General features: G+C 39.2%; 1 protein-coding gene across 1 annotated transcript in view; it reads left to right on the top strand.

The window, feature by feature from the left end:
• The first annotated feature begins 16,872 nt into the window (after positions 1-16,872).
• LOC136857321 (kinesin-like protein Klp61F) overlaps positions 16,873-19,073 on the top strand; it is a 191,024-nt gene continuing 188,823 nt past the window's right edge. Inside the window, exon 1 of the mRNA XM_068230098.1 lies at positions 16,873-17,009. Within this exon, the coding sequence (XP_068086199.1) occupies positions 16,948-17,009 (62 nt within the window). The 5' untranslated portion in view covers positions 16,873-16,947. The remainder of the gene's footprint in view (positions 17,010-19,073) is intronic.

The raw sequence follows: 19,073 nt of genomic DNA, 5'->3' as shown, positions 1-19,073 counted from the left end.
GAAGAAGAATATTTTTTGTTTTGTATATTTTATTTTAAATTTTTCATCACATAATATATAAACATAAATTTCTTCATTTTCACAAAAAACAGGAAATTAATAAGTAATCAGTAGCTAACAAACAATTTAACCACCTAAATCAAAAAATCAAGGACAACTTACATAAAGGCAATACTACTGTACAGTAATTGTGGGTAAAACTGAAGACAACATTTTTCAGAGATGATAAATTCAATATTGTCAAGAAAGACCGCACTAATATCATCCAAAAGAATCAAATAAATACTCAAAAATCCTCAGTTCTTGTTAAATGAACAGCAGACACTGCAATTGATTAACATGAACCCCAAAATACCAACTGCAAGAGCACGCCTTAAAATACACAATATAAACAGGGCCGATGACTTTCGATGTGACGCCTCTGTAAACAACAAGCATCATCCTCATCATCAAATAAACATACCGGACTTGTGTCTAGGAGCAGCCATAATCGGCTTTAATAGACTTCTGCAGTGTTTTGGGGGTCCACTTCATGAAATAGTGAATTAGTTATGTGAATTAACTGCTTTATTGCACATTGCAGTGAACTTTTTATGCTTGCACAATGGACAATTTAGTATGTAGTGAGTGTAATAAATTTTTCAATTATAGGAAAACTTTAAATCATCACGTAAGAACAAAGCACACTAACAAAAATCCTAAATTTTCGTGCGATTTGTGTAGTTTTACCTCTCACACAAAATACAATTTAGAATGACATAAAAATTCACAACATAAGACTGCGAAGTGTGAACAACCTCAAGTAAAATGTCCGCTTTGTGTAGAAGAATGTGCTACAAAATCCAATATGGTGGCACATTTTATTAATTTTCATGAGATTCGTATCGCAAACGAAAGTTTAAAATTTGCGAATGAAGAGGATATCCTTCAGTGGAAACGTGAAAAAGAAAATTAGCAAGTGTGTGAATTTGTTGTATGTCGCTCGAAGTACGAATGTAAAGATGGTTCCTCTAAAATGAAATACAGATGTCACAGGGATGGGACCTTTAACTCAAGGGGTAATCATGAGCGTCACCAGAAAGTACTTGGATGCAACAAGATAAGTGGTCATTGTCCAGTAAATATTGATGTTACTTTTCAGTCTGGAGAAGTGCATGTTTCATTTTGTGCAACACATGTAGGCCACCAAGAAGAGTTAGGTCGCATGAGATTATCGCTGTCGGAAAGAAATGACTTAGCGAGGAAGATTGCAATGAAAATTCCTTTCGATAGAATCCTTGATGAGGTTAGAGATTCTATTGGTGAAACTGACATTGAACGCATTCATTTTCTGACCAGAAAAGATCTATTTAACATTGAGCAAGAGTACAATTTAAAATCTGAAGCTGTGCGGCATGAGAATGATTGTACGAGTGTCGAAGCATGGATTCGTGAAATGGACGAACGTGGAGGAATAGTACGCTTTTACAAGGGTCAAGACATGTCTTCTATGCTGTACCCTCAATTAAAACCAGAGGACTTCGTTCTAATTATAATGAATGAGGCGCAGCAAGAAACGTTACTACGATACGGCGACAAGTTCACTTGTATTGACAGCACACATGGTTTAAATAAGTACGAATTTGAACTAACTACCCTCCTAGTCGTAGATGGCAAGTTCCAAGGATTTCCATGCGCATTCATGCTATCAAATAGGACGGATGCATTTGTGATGGAAGTGTTTTACAGAGTTATTAAAGAGGCTCTGCAAGTGACACTACAGCCAAAAGTGTTTATGTCAGACATGGCAGAAACATTTTACAGTGCCTGGCTATGCGTATTGATGCCTGCCAAATTCCGCCTGTTCTGTTCGTGGCATGTTGACCGTGCTTGGAGGAAAAACCTTTCTAGAGTTAAAGGCCGAGAGAAACAGGTGGAGTTGTACAAGGAGCTCAAGAGTATTGTTGGAGGAAAGAGAAGAGGCTGCTTTTTCGAGAATGCTCTATCAAGAAATAAATAAATTAAAAAGTGACCCTGACACAAGAGATTTTGGTATTTATTTCGAGGCCAATTAGGAACACTCTGCAAGTAGCTGGGCTTATTGTAAACGTCTCAATGCCAACCTCAACACTAACATGCATCTAGAGCGCATGCATGGAGTAATTAAACACATATACATGGAGGGTAAGGAGCCTAAGAGACTGGACATCGCAATCCATATCCTCATGCGATTTGTGAGAGATAAACTTTATGACCGCCTTATTTACATGAATAAAGGCAAACTTACAAATAAACTCTCACAAATAAGACTAAGGCATGCCAATTCATTATCGTTACAACCAGGAGAAATTATTTGCAGTGAGGATGTACGGACTGTTCCATCCACGAAGAAAAGTGAACTGTACGAGGTGAGAAGAACGGGTGAAATGAATTGCGGCTGTGACCTGAAGTGTACAGAGTGCAATACCTGCATTCATTCATATGTTTGTACATGCCACGACTCTTCCATTAAATTTAATATGTGCAAACATATACACCTAGCGGCTAAATATATTGGTGGTGCTAATGAACACTATTTAGAATCAGATACAAATTTAGTCATTCAGGAAGCACCTTCAAACGAAGAAAAGGACATTATTCTGAAGGAATTGCATAATCCCATGAAAAGAAGGCTAAGTGAGGACATAGAAGAGCACAAGGCCAAGCTCCGAGAAAAATTTGAAAGCATTCTCGCAACAATAGAATCACCAAAACATGTAGATATAATTGAGAAACAGCTCCAACCAATAATCCCAACTATACATGCCCATAGCACAAACGCGATGATCAGCACACCACCTACTTCAAGGGGGATAAAGTGTGAAACACAGTGACGATTATTTTCCACAAAAAAAGTCCCATAAGAAAACTTCTTCTTCCTTGTCAAGGCCTACTGGCCTACAGGCAATTGCTGCAAATTTGTTACTCCACTAAGAAAAATGTGTTATAGGCCCTACTTCAGTACAATTGTTGGCTGCACCTGAGCAGTACTGCTGGAGATGTTCCATTTTTTCTTCTTCTTCTACTTCTCTCTCCCTCTTGTGTGGACTCCCTCTTTTTCTTGATCCCAAAGCGCCCTTCATGCTGCTGCTGGGAAGATTCTGTGTTGGCACAGAATTGGGTTTTAGCCTAAAAAAGTTTATTGAAACAAAGTTAATATTCATATTAATTATACACATTGCTTTTTGAATAAGCCCATGCTATAGTACTATGAAATGCAAAACTGGTAGGCTATAATAATACAGCATATAAATTACAAGAATATGATGAACTGTTATGAAATACCAATCAATTTCATAGTAGTTGTGTAACAGCCCAAGATGTATTATTATTATATTATTATTTTTTGTGGTCCATGGTGTGGGTTACTGCAGTCTCCGCCTAGTTCGAGAACCACAGGCAACGGCTGAGTTGCCTATAACATGGTCCTCAGACTCGAGATACCGTAACATATTCCAAGTCATGGCCTGCTTTGTGCTCAGGTGGCTAGGACCCGTCAGGGGAGAGGTCGTCACTAGGACTATAAGTAAGGTAGCATCCTGCTTCACAGAATCGACCTACCTTGGGACATTTCAAGTAAGCCTCGGACCTATGGAAGTAACGGAGTCCAGGATACAGGCATACAATAGAGAAAGAATGGGTGGCATACAGTGATGCGGCAGTAAAAGCAGGAAGGAAATGCCTAGGAACAACCCTCTCTAAAGGTAGTGAAAAGCAAAATATTGTCGGAATGACAGAGTGAAGGCAGTTTTCAGCGTTCAGTTACCACGGGCCAAGTCCTCAGTGTATCTGTGCTCCATACGGTGGAGCTTGTGATAGGTATCGCACACTTATCTGTCCTCAGAGAAAATAATTGCTGACATGTTTCTGCTGCAACTAATATTTACTCCCCGTTGTGAGTAGTGAAATGTTGTTTGGTGCCTTTATTATATAATAATAATAATAATAATAATAATAATAATAATAATAATAATAATAATAATAATAATAATAATAATAATAATAATAATAATAAATTGCAAGATACTATGCTGTAATGTGCAAAATATTCATGTTCAAATTATGCTCATGTTTTTCTAGTGTAACTTAAAGGATTTATGAACTGTAATTTAATCTTATGACCATTGACTGCAATAAAATACTAAATTATTATTATTATTATTATTATTATTATTATTATTATTATTATTATTATTATTATTATTATTATTATTTAACTCACAGAGGCTTGCAGACTGAACGCTGAAGGGCATAACTGCCTGTAGCTATGTATGTAATATTCATTTTCTCTATTTCAAGCAATAAAGGGAAGTTAAGTTTTATACACAAGAACTATTTAACTTCATAAAGCATAAAATTACAGGCCAGTCAGTTTGACATGCATTGCATGTACGCTTTGGGAAAGCATTCTTTCTGATTATATTAGACATGTTTGCAAAATTAATAACTGGTTTCATAGAAGGCAGTTTGAGTTTAGGAAATGTTATTCTACTGAAGTTCAACTTGTAGGATTCCAACAAGATATAGCAGATATCCTGGATTCAGGAGATCAAATGGACTTTATTGCGATTGACCTATGTAAAGCATTTGATAGGGTAGATCATGGGAGACTACTGGAAAAAATGAGTGCAATTGGACTAGAAAAAAGAGTGACTGAATGGGTGGCTTTTGTTACAAGCCCAAGTCAAGGCTTGGAGTGGAGGCCTCGCCCACACATGCTAGAGAGGCAACCTTGGTTCCTCCACCTGGGTGATACGGTGGTTCAGGTGAAGTGGGGCTGGTGACTGAAGTGAAGGCTCACTGCGGGGCACTGGAACCAACGCATCACTTTGCTCTACGTAGCCTAGCCCGAACTCAGTCATGATAATGCCAAGTGGAGACCACGTGAGTAGGCCTACTGAAGGGGGAACAAACCTGGCTAGGTTCGGGCCAGGGGCGGACCGCTGGATGGACGACTGAGGGGCGTGGTCTCTGCTACGGAGAGCCTAAGTTGTGGGAGGACAATGTATGGCTGTATGGCTCACCACGGATGGTAAGAACGACGCTCAGGACCCTAGAAGGGCCAAAAAACCTATGATTGATTGAAATATGTTTGCTTAAAAAGAGCCAATTTCAAAAATTTCGATATCAAGGGAAGCCATGGAAGCTCCAATAGAGCATATCCAGGAGCAAGCCCAAGATGAAGAAATGGAGACAGAAGTCCCAATTGGACAGGCTGTCGCTGACTCAAAACAAGAAATGGCAACAGAAGCTCCAGTAGAGCAGACTGCTACTACAAGCAAAGCAGAACGTCCATAGAAACAGAACTGAAGATTCTGCCTCGAAAATCAACAGATTTCATATCAACAGACCACCTCGCAACAGTGCATATTACAAGGAAAGGAAGGGAGCGAGGAAGGAGGCCAAAATAGCGACTGGAACTTGGACGGAGAAGAAGCCAAGGAACAGGGATCGGCGAGAGGCTATCCCTCCGACAATGCCCACAAGGCTGAGGCCAGGGGATAGTATGCCATCAAGTTCGGCTACAAAACCGCCAGCCAAAAACCAGAAAGAAGAGACGGTCATGTCCTTTTCGGAAAGACTAACTTCAATCAAGGTAGCAATAATACCTAAAACCTTTCCAGATGGGAAACTGAAGGAGGATGACGTGAAGGAACTTACATTTGCTCTGATAGCGCAAATGAAACCGCTGTCAGATGGATGCCTTTCAGGCTTCCTCGAATCTCCGAGGCTGGAAAGTGGAGCAGTGGTACTGATCTGTGTAAATCCAGAAACTAAAAGCTGGCTGGAACAGACAGTGGCCAATTGCTACCCTTGGAAAGGGGAGAACTTGGAGGTGGCAGAAGTCAAGAAGGTGCTGAATACTACAAAGGTCATCGCCAAGTTTCCTCCTCCATATGACAAGATGAAGGTTGATGATGTGCCTTTCAGGATATATGAGCATGACACCAAATTTCCGACGAAAGAGTGGAGAGTGCTGAATGCAACAACTACTGATGACACAGGAAGGATAACTGTTTTGGCCCTTAATGAAAGAGCTTTTGAAGAGCTCAAGAAGAGAGGCCTTAAGGCCAAGCTTGGACTTGGGCAGATCAACTTTCAAGTAATCAAGGGAAAAACAAAACCTAGCGTTGGCAAGGATGGTACTGAAAGTTCTACAGGCCAACCTACAACATAAAAAGTCAGCTGTTGCCAATTTCGTCAGGAAGTTCAAGTCCGAGGCTATCGATGTGGCTTTTATACACAAGCAACGGGTAGTTAAGGGCAGAATAGCAGGACTCACGGAATCTGGAGGTAAGTTAATGTACGATACTACATCGAATATGCCTAGAACATGTTTACTTGTGAGCAGAAGACTACAATGCCTTCTGATGCAGGAACATTGTTCCAAGGACTTTTTGGCAGCCAAGATAAAAGATAAAACTTGGAAATTGGGAAGCTCCCAGAGATATAACCATAGGCTCTGCATACCTCCCATATGACTCAACTAATCTGTCCCCACCAGAAGAAGTTGAGAACCTAATTTGCAACGCAAAGAGGAAAGGCGAACACTTAGTCCTTCGAACAGATGCAAATTCACATCACACGGCATGGGGCAGCAATGCAAGAGGTGAGTCTTTACTAGAGTTTATTATTGGAACTCTTGACGACACTGAAACCAAGAAACAAGCCTACGTTTATAAATAAAAATCGTCGGGAGGTAATAGACATTACACTCAGCACTACGCATATTGCAAACTTTATTAAAGACTGGAAGGTACTGGAGAAACCATGATTGGCAGACCACCAGCACATCCAATTTGCAATAGATGCGAGACTATGTGGGATTGACATGTACAGAGTAAAAAAAAGAACTAACTGGGATAGATACAGAGAAGTTCTAGGGAAGGCTGTACAAGAAATTCAAACTAATGTGAGAGGACAGAAAGAATTGGATGGGCACTGAAAGTATTAGAAGAGGCCATAATAGACTCATTCCATGACAACTGTCCTCTCAAAGAAAAGAAACACACCAAAAAGTAAGGTGGTGGAACAACAAACTAGCCAAAATGAAAAAAGAGGTTAGGATGCTGTATAGAATATCATCTAGAAATGGTATGTGGGACGTATATCATAGGAAACTCACTGAGTATAACCTAGAGATATGGAAAGCAAAAAGAAAATCTTGGAGACCGTTCTGTGAGAAAGTGGAAGCACACAATGAAACAGCAAGGCTCCAGAAGATTCTGAAATCAACCCATATAAATCACGTCTTGAAGAACATCTGAAAACGAACTATAGGAATAAGAACATTTTCATTTTAACGGACAGCCAAGCGGCCATTAAGGCACTAGAGGCAGTCCGGATAATATCCAGAATTGTCTGGTATTGCCACTCATTTCTTCTGAAGCTCTCAAAGTACAACATTGTCAAAATAACATGAGTACCAGGGATAAATGTATAGAAGGAAATGAAAAGGCAGATAAACTGGCCAGGAAAGTGGCAGAAACACATTTTGTAGGCCCGGAACCTGTATGCGGGATTTCCTATGGACAAGCCCGACACTACATAGGAAAATGCATACAAAAGAAACAGATGGAAAACTGGAAAACTACTCCAGGATGCAGGCTTGCAAAGGAACTGAAAAAGGACTAAACAAGAAGCATACTAAAGAGTTGTTGAAACTCAACAGAGGAAATATAAGATGGGCAGTAGGACTGTTGACAGGATACTGCCATCTGAAAAAAAACCTACATAGAATTGGAGTAATAAGAGACAACATATGTAGGAAATGCAATGAAGCAGAGGAATCAGCTGAACACATACTTTTCGAATGTGAGGCGTTGGGTAGAATCAGACTCTCTACTCTAGGACTACCAGGTGAAGTGAGAGGACAAATCCAAGAAGACCCAATAAGAACAACCTGCTGCTTTGTGAAGGGAGCAGGTATATCTAGGTGGGAATGAAGGAAAAACATGGTAGCAAAAGATCTTAGAGGTCGACACTAATTAGGAAATAATATTTAGAGGCCCCATGAAGAAAACAAGAATGGGTGGCTATATTTCTAGAAAATAGAACTCAGAGAATTAGAGTAGGCAAAGCTTTTTCTGACCCTGTAAAAATCAAGAGTGGAATTCCTCAGGGCAGTATAATTGGACCTTTATATTTTCTTATATATATAAATGATATGTGTAAAGAAGTGGAATCAAAGATAAGGCTGTTTGCTGATGATGTTATTCTGTACAGAGTAATCAATAAGTTACAAGATTGTGAGCAACTGCAAAATGACCTCGATAATGTTGTAAGATGGACAGTAGGCAATGGTACGATGATAAACGGGGTTAAAAGTCAGGCTGTCAGTTTCACAAATAGGAAAAGTCCTCTCAGCTTTAATTACTGCGTTAATACGGTGAAAGATCCTTTTGGGGATCATTGTAAGTATCTAGGTGTTAATATAAGGAAAGATCTTCATTGAGATAAACACATAAATATGATTGTAACTAAAGGGTACAGATCTCTGCACATGGTTATGAGGGTATTTAGGGGTTGTAGTAAGGATGTAAAGGAGAGGGCATATAAGTCTCTGGTAAGACCTAAACTAGAGTATGGATCCAGCGTATGGGACCCTCACCAGGATAACTTGATTCTCAAGAACCGGAAAAAATCCAAAGAAAAGCACCTTGATTTGTTCTGGGTGATTTCCAACAAAAGAGTAGCGTTACAAAAATAATGCAAAGTTTGGGCTGGGAAAATTTCGGAGAAAGGAGACGAGCTGCTCGACTAAGTGGTATGTTACAAGTGATAAAAATCATGTTGGGTCCATACGAGTTCTCAGTTATGTTCCGAGCTGTCAGTGGAGAGATGGCATGGCATGATATTAGTAGACGAATAAGTTTGACTGGTGTCTTTAAAAGTAGGAAAGATCACAATATGAAGATAAAGCTGGAATTCAAGAGGACAAATTGGGGCAAATATTCATTTATAGGAAGGGGAGTTAGTGATTGGAATAACTTACCAAGGGAGATGTTCAAGAAATTTCCAATTTCTTTGCAATCATTTAAGAAAAGGCTAAAAAAACCAATAGGGAATGTTCCACCTGGCCGACTGCCCTAAATGCAGATTAAGAGACTGAGTGATTGATTCATGACTTACCCATGACTAAAGTGCCGAGGATTCCTAAAATCTGTGGATTGGAAGTGATCTCAACATATCTTGTATGTATGTAGGTAGGTCCCTTTTCTTGATGTCCTCAAGATCATTTCTCCTCAATTTGACAACCCATTGATCACACCTAAAACATAAAAAAAGCCAAATTAAAGTCAAACCTATGAGTGCAATCCCTGCACCGCCACTAATATTTCACAATATTGGAATTTACTTACACTGATTTGTCTCGAGGAAAGCGGAAGAAAGAGTTTATTCTACTGACGGAGGGACGGAGCCTGCGCCTCATTCATTATAATTAGAACGAAGTCCTCTGGTTTTAATTGAGGGTACAGCATAGAAGACATGTCTTGACCCTTGTAAAAGCGTACTATTCCTCCACGTTCGTCCATTTCACGAATCCATGCTTCGACACTCGTACAATCATTCTCATGCCGCACAGCTTCAGATTTTAAATTGTACTCTTGCTCAATGTTAAATAGATCTTTTCTGGTCAGAAGATGAATGCGTTCAATGTCAGTTTCACCAATAGAATCTCTAACCTCATCAAGGATTCTATCGAAAGGAATTTTCATTGCAATCTTCCTCGCTAAGTCATTTCTTTCCGACAGCGATAATCTCATGCGATCTAACTCTTCTTGGTGGCCTACATGTGTTGCACAAAATGAAACATGCACTTCTCCAGACTGAAAAGTAACATCAATATTTGCTGGACAATGACCACTTATCTTGTTGCTTCCAAGTACTTTCTGGTGACGCTCATGATTACCCCCTGAGTTAAAGGTCCCATCCCTCCTATCCCTGTGACACCTGTATTTCATTTTAGAAGAACCATCTTTACATTCGTACTTGGAGCGACATACAACAAATTCACACACTTGCTAATTTTCTTTTTCACGTTTCCACTTAAGGAAATCCTCTTCATTCGCAAATTTTAATCTTTCCTTTGCGATACGAATCTCATGAAAATTAATAAAATGTGCCACCATATTGGATTTTGTAGCACATTCTTCTACACAAAGCGGACATTTTACTTGAGGTTGTTCACACTTCGCAGTCTTATGTTGTGAATTTTTATGTCGTTCTAAATTGTATTTTGTGTGAGGTAAAACTACACAAATCACACGAAAATTTAGGGTTTTTGTTAGTGTGCTTTGTTCTTACGTGATAACTTAAAATTTTCCTGTAATTGAAAAATTTATTACACTCACTACATACGAAATTGTCCATTGTACAAGCACAAAAAGTTCACTGCAATGCGCAATAAACCACTTAATGCACGTAACTAATTCACTGTTTCATGAAGTGGACCCCCAAATACTGCAAAAGTCTGTTAATACAGTCTGTACACAGCAGCACGATTTAAAATAACTCGGCGTAATGACTCGTACAGTAAACTATCACAAACCAAGCAATACTGGCTTCGCGAAAAGCTGCATCGGCTGCACCTCGTGGAAATGCTTTATGGCTGCACTTCGACAACAGAAGAAATAAAGCGTCTCTTACAGTCTGTACTTCACAGCAGCACGATTTAAAATAACTCGGCGTAATGACTCGTACAGTAAACTATCACAAACCAAGCAATACTGGCTTCGCGAAAAGCTGCAACGGCTGCACCTCGCGGAAATGCTTTATGGCTGCACTTCAACAACAAACAAAACAGAGCTTCTTCTTCTCCTTGCCCCACACGTGGCGCGCAATAGCTAGGTAGGCGGTACTAAACGCTGAGGTTTCTCGAGCAGTCATGAGCAAAGCCGATGTTGGCTGCTCCTCGACATTCCCTAGACTCAAGTGTTGTTTGCTCCTGTCCAGCTTCAGTCGAACATGGCGTCTGTTGAGTAGAAGTCTGGCCAATCTCTGCCCTTTTCCTACGCCTAGTTAGGAGCAATTCCTATTCCTGCTGTGTGGATGGGAGTGGCAGTCTGATTCTCAAATCTTCTATTAGAAATGTTTCTTTGGTTAGCTCGTGCGCCAAAGCCAGTCTTGAGCGTTACATCTTGGAGATCTTATAATCAATAATACATTAGAGACAATACACGACATTTCTGTATTTAGCCTTGTTAGAATGGGAGACCATTCGCAAGTGGCGTGAATGGAAATTCGCGCTAAATTAATATATCAATGGAAAAGCGTATACGGAAATGGATAAATACATTACGTCTAGAAAGAATGTGTTATTATGATACCAACATCAAAGTTGGTACAGCTATTCTGGATAAACGAATGCAGAATTTTTTAACAGGTTATTATTTAAAGACTGAAATGCAAGATATAATCAGGATGTAAAATGGACTGCTGTGAAAGGGCCTGATCTCTCATTTATGCATTACTTTTTAGGCCTTAGCTGCCCTCCCTGAACTTTCACGGCTATATTTTTTCTCATTTAAAAAAACATTGTATAGTCACATTACAACACATGTCAATAAAAATATCGACACATTCCTAGGCCGGTCTCCACTGATTAACATTTAACACCAACATGTTAAATTTAACATGTTACAATTGACATATATATTGTGTCTTCCAATTGACTTTGCATGTTAACTCAGAATGTTGAGATTAACACTGTTAATATGTTGGCGTATTTTCCGCTCCAAGTGGAAAACATGTCAAGTCAATTCGTTGTTCGTGAGATGTTGGCACGGCTTCGGCAACAACCTTGCCGTTTCCTTGTCAACAGATAGCCAAACGACGTAAACGACGTTCTTCTCGTGAAGTAGGATTATATTTACAACACTGCGCCACACGCATTCCCTTTATTATAAGCTACAAATACAGTACCGGTACCGGTACGCGCACGTGTTCGTTCTCTCTTCAAGATACTAAAATTTATAGTCAGAAATACAGTGGAGTAAGATTACTTTGGACTTAATTAATGATATAATAGAAAGTGATGTCTCATCAAAGGAATTCAGAGATAAAGCGCAGAAAGCCGACAGTTTCCAGGAACTCTAATTTATCTATAATTGTTCCCGCGAGTGCATTCAAAAAATCCTAGCGCCCCTCCGCTCCCAGTACAGTCGAATATTGCAAAAAAATAAAATAAAAAAATAAAAAAAAATATTAGAAGTCGGGTGCTGGAGCGGACGAAGTTTATACTTCAAAGTGGTTTGCTTTTGAAGCAATGAGCAGGATGAGGGGAGGAAATGTGTCTAATAAAACTGCATTTCTCCAGGCATAACAAGAAGCAACCGTGGCAATAATAAAGGGCCAAATCCTCTTCATCTGAGTCCATTGTCCTTATTTGAAAATACTAGAGACCACCTGAATGTATCACCACAAATTGATATGGTGAACTACTTAGGGCCTATATATAAACAAACAATGTCAAGTTTAAAATGTTTATTAAGTATGGACACAATGTTAAGTGAAACAGTATTCAACCTTGAACATGTTGAACATGTGTCACCAGTTAACATTTAACACTTTTAACATTTAACATGTGGTTGTTAAATGTTAATCAGTGGAGAGCGGCCTTTACACACATGATTCAATGAATTGACATTTAAGTGCTGGACAATTTTCCTCTTAACTTGAAGCCTACTAACGGAAAGAAAATCTATAATTGTAGCCTCAAACACATTCAAAATTTCCCTATAAGCCATACTTGCCATTATATTAGTATAAAAGATATTTGCATCATCTTTTTGTTTCAACAAATTATGTACATTTCTTAAGTCACCCATATTTTCTTTAGTGCTTGACAACGCATTACGGGATTCCAAATGGGGTAATTTGGAACACAAGCAGCCACACACATATGCACAAGCATTTTCCTGAATTATATAAAAACTCACATATCGCATCTACAATAACACCTCTGCCTCTGTGGATCCGTTGTAGAGTGTCGGCCTCCGGATCCCAAGATAGCGGGTTCAAACCCAGCAGAGGTAGTCGGATTTTTGAAGGGCGGAAAAAAGTCCATTCGATACTCCATGTAGTACGATGTCGGCATGTAAAAGATCTCTGGCGATACATTTGGTATTTACCCGACAAAATTAATTAAATCTCAGACATATACGCCCAAGAGAGATCCGGTTTGCTCGGTCTGCCATCTAGTGGGCCTAGAGTAAAACGGAACGTCGAAATTGACGAGCAGACAGCCAGATAGCGTCAAATCGAAATGTCTGCACACGGTAGCTGAGGCCATACGATTATTATTATTATTATTATTATTATTATTATTATTATTATTATTATTATTATTATTGTTACGATGTTTTGTGGATTTGCAGAGGTGAAAGAAGGTGCTGGCTGGAATAGGTCGCAACTACAGAATTAAAGTTAATTTAAAACTTTGACAAAGGTTATATTTTCAACAGACAACAAGGTTTAACAATTTTCATATAGACTTTCAAAACTCAACAAATTACAAGTCAGCAACAAGCCAAAATCAGGTACAAAGAAATTACAAGATTTCGGGGGTTATTACCAAAATCTGGGCTTCAAGCCCCAAGTATAATTCCTGAGCTCTCAGCTCATAACTACCATTGCTGATGGGCATAAAACCCCTAAGTACAAGGAGCACTTGCTCCTAATTACAGTGTTAAGAAAAAGAGCAGACCCGCTCTCAATTTGACAAGCCTATCAAAGGCTACAACAAACTTCATTTCTATCTGCCCTTAAGGCACACCAAGAATTTGATACCCAACCTACATGGCCTTTACATGAGGAAAATAAAACATCAGGTTAAGTTACTGGCCCATAATACAAAATAGAATGGAGGCGAAGCTTGCACTCCTAATACACCTTTAAAACCTACTGGCACTAGGCCGCTTACGCAAGGGCTAATCCCATACCGGTACTAAGGAAGTGACACGATAAGAAAACTTTATTACATTACGAAGAGAAGAAAAACGGTTATGGAAACGTAAAAGCAAAGCAAAGCAAAGTCATCTCCCTACAGGCCATGAAGGCCCTTGGAGGGGTGGAAGGTAAAGGCTTCCACTATCCGTAACCTCGGCACTTGATGGGGTGGAGTGGTTAGCTCTACGCCCGACCGCCTTTGCCCCCAGGAATCACCCTGGTACTCAATTTTGGTGTAGGCTGAGTGAACCTCAGGGCCATATGCACCTCCGGAAGTGGAAATCTCATTTCTTAAATTTTACGACTTCCTGACGGGGATTCGAACCCACGTCCTTCCGGGCGAGCCGAGCACGCCTTTACCGCCTCGGCCAGGCAGCCCCTTTATGGAAACGTAGTCACCTCAAAACAATATGAGTGGGAGCTCGAGAGGGTTAGGCACTCTCTATCCCAATTTATAGTTAAAGAGACGAAATTTTACCAAATGTCTATTACATTTTAAAGATAGGTTGCATGAGAAAAGTTTCGAACCTTCCCCGAGGGTTAAGCTGCTGAGCTAGCAAGAAATAAAGTTATTAAACGGCCATTACCTTGTGGATGAACTGCTGCCCGAAGAAAGAGGCGCTTCCCGCCCCCAGCTACATAATCACACACTAAGCAAGATGTCGATGAAGTGGCCCCGAGACAAGAAAATCAGCAGTTTATATACCCTCGGGGAACATTCGAGACCTTTCAAGAATGAGTACACACAAGCCCCCTCAAATTAATTGGATAGCTTAAAGCAACACCTCCATATCGGAGAAGACATACGTTATTGGTCAAAAATTAACTGGAGAAATTCGGGATTGGCTAAATTCAAAACAAGCGGGTAGAAATGATTAATGTTGCCAACCCACAAACCACAGAACAAAATCGGTATTAAAGGTTTTCAATTTAAATTTTTTCAATTCAATCACTACTGATCTGCATTTAGGGCAGTCACCCAGGTGGCAGATTCCCTATCTGTTGTTTTCCTACCCTTTTCTTAAATGATCGCAAAGAAATTGGAAAATTATTGAACATCTCCCTTGGTAAGCTATTTCAATCCCTAACTCCCCTTCCTATAAACTAATATTTGCCCCAATTTGTCCTCTTGAATTCCAACTTCATCTTCATATTGTGATCTTTTCTACTTTTAAAGACACCATCCAAAATCGTTCGTCTACTGATGTCCTCCCACGCCATCTCTTCACTGACAGCTCGGAACATACCACTTAGTCGAGCAGCTCGTCTCTTTTCTCCCAAGTCTTCCCAGCCCAAACTTTGTAACATTTTTGTAACGCTACTTTTTTCTGTCGGAAATCGCCCAGAACAAATCGGGCTGCTTTTCTTTGGATTTTTTCCATTTCCTGAATCAAGTAATCCTGGTAAGTGTCACATACACTGGAACCATACTCAAGTTGAGGTCTCACCAGAGACAAATATGCTCTCTCCTTTACATCCTTACTACAACCCCTAAATACTGTCATAACCATGTACAGAGATCTGTACCCTTTACTTACGATCATATTTATGTGATTTCCCCAATGAAGATCTTTCCTTATATTAATACCTAGGTATTTACAATGATCTTTAAAGGGAACTTTCACCCCATCAACGCAGTAATTAAAACTGAGAGGACTTTTCCTATTTGTGAAACTCACAACCTGACTTTTATCCCCGTTTATCATCATACCATTGCCTACTGTCCATCCCACAGCATTATCGAGGTCATTGTCCTGCTCCTTGGCTAAATGGTTAGCGTGCTGGCCTTTGGCCACAGGGGTCCCGGGTTCGATTACCGGCAGGGTCGGGAATTTTAACCATAATTGGTTAATTTCGCTGACACGGGGGCTGGGTGTGTGTGTCGTCTTCATCATTATTTCATCCTCATCACGACGCGCGGGTCGCCTGCGGGAGTCAAATCAAAAGACCTGCATCTGGCGAGCCGAACTTGTCTTCGGACACTCCCGGCACTAAAAGCCATACGCCATTTCATTTTTCATCGAGGTCATTTTGCAGTTGCTCACAATCTTGTAACTTATTTATTACTCAGTACAGAATAATATCATCTGCGAAAAGCCTTATCTCTGATTCAACTTCTTTACACATATCATTGATATATATAAGGAAACATAAAGGTCCAATAATACTGCTTTGAGGAATTCCCCTCTTTTTTTTACGGGGACAGGGACAGACAGGTTATCTGTTGCACTATAAAATAAGCTTATGATATTTTAAGCCAGTTCAAATTTGGGTCTTGCAGGTCAGAAATTTAGGAAGTACAATAAAAACCTCGTGTTACTTGAAGAGTATGTATGCAAATACAATATTTACTTGGGAAACAGACGAAAGGCCGCGAATCCTTTTCACTTCATAGTTATTGCAGCCAAACACAGCACATATCTTTCAACTCATGCTGAGAGGAGATATATAGGAATAACACACGCTACTATTTACTTATATCAATTTACTGGAAACGCATAAATAACGCCAAAAACTTCACAAACTAATACACGTGCGCTCATACCAGAACCTTTAACTCCAGGTTACTTCGCTAGACTGAGCTCCAATCGCTATCCTTCGCTATGTCGCATAGTATCGCGTATTGTCTCTACTGTATTTGCATCTCCCTTGATTATGGAGATTTTTGTTGTCTCCTCTTCACTTGAGAATTAAAATGACGGTTTTATCTAAACATCGATTCGTATTTTAAAAAAAATATAAAATCATACCCTCTCGCAAGCGAATTCGTGGAATGTATCGTTTTTTGTTGATTTCTATTTAGGAAGACTGTGTTGGTCAAACTGACCTCTACCACGAACGACCAATCAGGAACAAGTTTTTGTTGGGGAAGTATGTTTAAATGTGGTGTATTACATTAACGGCCGGAGTTGTTGGAACGTCCTGCTAGAATAATTGATATATTTGTGTGTTGTATTTAGTGGCATATCAGAAGATATTATGGATGTTAGCACAGGCAGCAAGGATAAAAACCAACACATTAAAGTGTTCGTGCGGGTGAGGTACGTCTAATAACAGTTAGTTCCTCTTTGCTGTCCTTTGTTTATACTATGCATCTGGAGCATTTCTAGGTGAAGTTACTCTCCCAAATCAGTTCCGAATTGTTTGTTTAGGGATGTTATAATTTGGTTTGGTTGTTACTTGTCTTGTTTTGCAGAATGGTGTTTGAAGAATTATCAGTCAATTCTTGATTGTATAGTGTGATTCTGAACCCCCATAAGATATTTTTTTCTAGTGTTATTGTGCATATATATTCTTAAATGAGGGAATTTTAGTTTCAGAAATTGTACTCTAGAATGAGATAAAATCTAGGTTCCATTATGGATTGCTTAACAATATGAAGGCATTTAGAGTGGGAATGAGGTGTAACTTGGCTCCTGTTACGGCATAAATTACGTGTTAACTACAGTTCGGATCTTACAATACCTATCTGTATTTTGTGATTCCACTTGTATGGTGTGATCTGTCCCAGCGGTTTCAGTTACAGTCTCCTCGGTGCATGTCGCCTCCACTTTAGATACCCTATATCTTCCAATACGGGAACTGAATTTTTAAATAAAATAGAATTCGAATCAAACGGATTTCCATCTGGCTAAAGTTGATCTTTCTTTGGAATCATGAGCCCCGCCATCAGTTAGTGAACACCTAATCCGAAATTATGGAATATTTGTCATTAACATTTACATTTATACTAAATAATAAATATCTTGGGTACAGCAGTGCATTTAATATAAGCCTGCTGAATAGTAAATACCAATTTTTTATCCATTTTTAATTAAGAAACCTGAAACATCCGGGCTTCTTTATGAATGTTGCAGGGAGCCATAGTTTATTACCTCACCTGTATCTACACACTTCACAGTTCAATTGAAATTCTGAAGTGGACTGTCAGACCTCGCGTCACCAGTTAGAAGAGTATTTTTTTCAATGCTTGTTGCGTGGTCAGTGTAAATAAAACTTCTCAAATGGCTGGTCCATTGCAGTTGTTAAGACCTACAGATCCTCAGTTGGAGTAATACGCTAGGGAACTACTAATGGAGATCGCAGTTTCTAATGCTTAATGTTCAATTTGTACCCTGAAAGCGTGGGAAAAGGAAAAAAAAAGTATTTCCTGAAGAGTTTGGGGATCTGATCAGGTTAAATTATATGTCAAAAGAAGAATGATAAATGATCAACTTGCCGGAGATATACGAGCAGGAATAAGAAACATTTGTGCATGCAAGAGTACTACAAATAAATCTGTAGCAATTGCATTGAGGACGAATGAATATCACAACTTCAGTGCCAGAATGATAGGTTCCAACATATGCTGCACGTATTCATTTAGCCTATATACCCTAATTATTTTTGTGAACACCAGTGTTCTGGATGAGTGAAAAGTAGTCTGCCTATGAATTGCGGTGTATTTGTATAATTTTAGTGACAACAACAATGATTAAAGTGAAATTCGAGAGGATGTCTGCTTAGTGTGAACATGGAAGAAGGGCAGATATATTAATTTTTTTGCATTTTTAGATATTTTATATATTCACGTTGATAGATTATTACATCCTGAATCAGATTGAGATGACTGTACATGTTTGCCAACCAATTTTTTATTATATAAAGCTTCTGCTAGTAAAAGTAACTAGATATTACCAAAAATGACACTAAAACATTTGCGTAGACACATCTGTTAGAGGACGAGAGGTTCTAAACATTACGATGTCTGTACTGTTTGACAGGGCTGATAAATCTACATTTAAGTTTCTGGAAACTCGTTTAAAGTTAATAGCGCAGTTAAAGTTACAAGTGCATTTCGGCAACTTGCAGATAACTGGTGTACCAGAAGCTGGCCACTAAATCTGTTTTTATGAGGAATGGTTAAAAAAATTCCTCACTGACCGTGACTAGATTTGTGTTGATTAAGGCAAATGCTATCAGTTTGATTAATTTCTTTCAAATCTCAATATTGAAAGTTTATATGGAAACAGTCATTTACCTTAAGTTCCACAATGGTAAATAAACCCCATTGTCATAAGGCAGCAGGAATAGATGAAATTAGACCTGAAATGGTGAAGTATAAT

The sequence above is a fragment of the Anabrus simplex genome, chromosome 1 (genome assembly GCF_040414725.1).
Source record: "Anabrus simplex isolate iqAnaSimp1 chromosome 1, ASM4041472v1, whole genome shotgun sequence".
Taxonomy (NCBI): Eukaryota; Metazoa; Arthropoda; class Insecta; order Orthoptera; family Tettigoniidae; genus Anabrus; species Anabrus simplex.
Note: the sequence above shows the minus strand (reverse complement) of the source record. Positions and strands in the feature narration are given on the sequence as shown.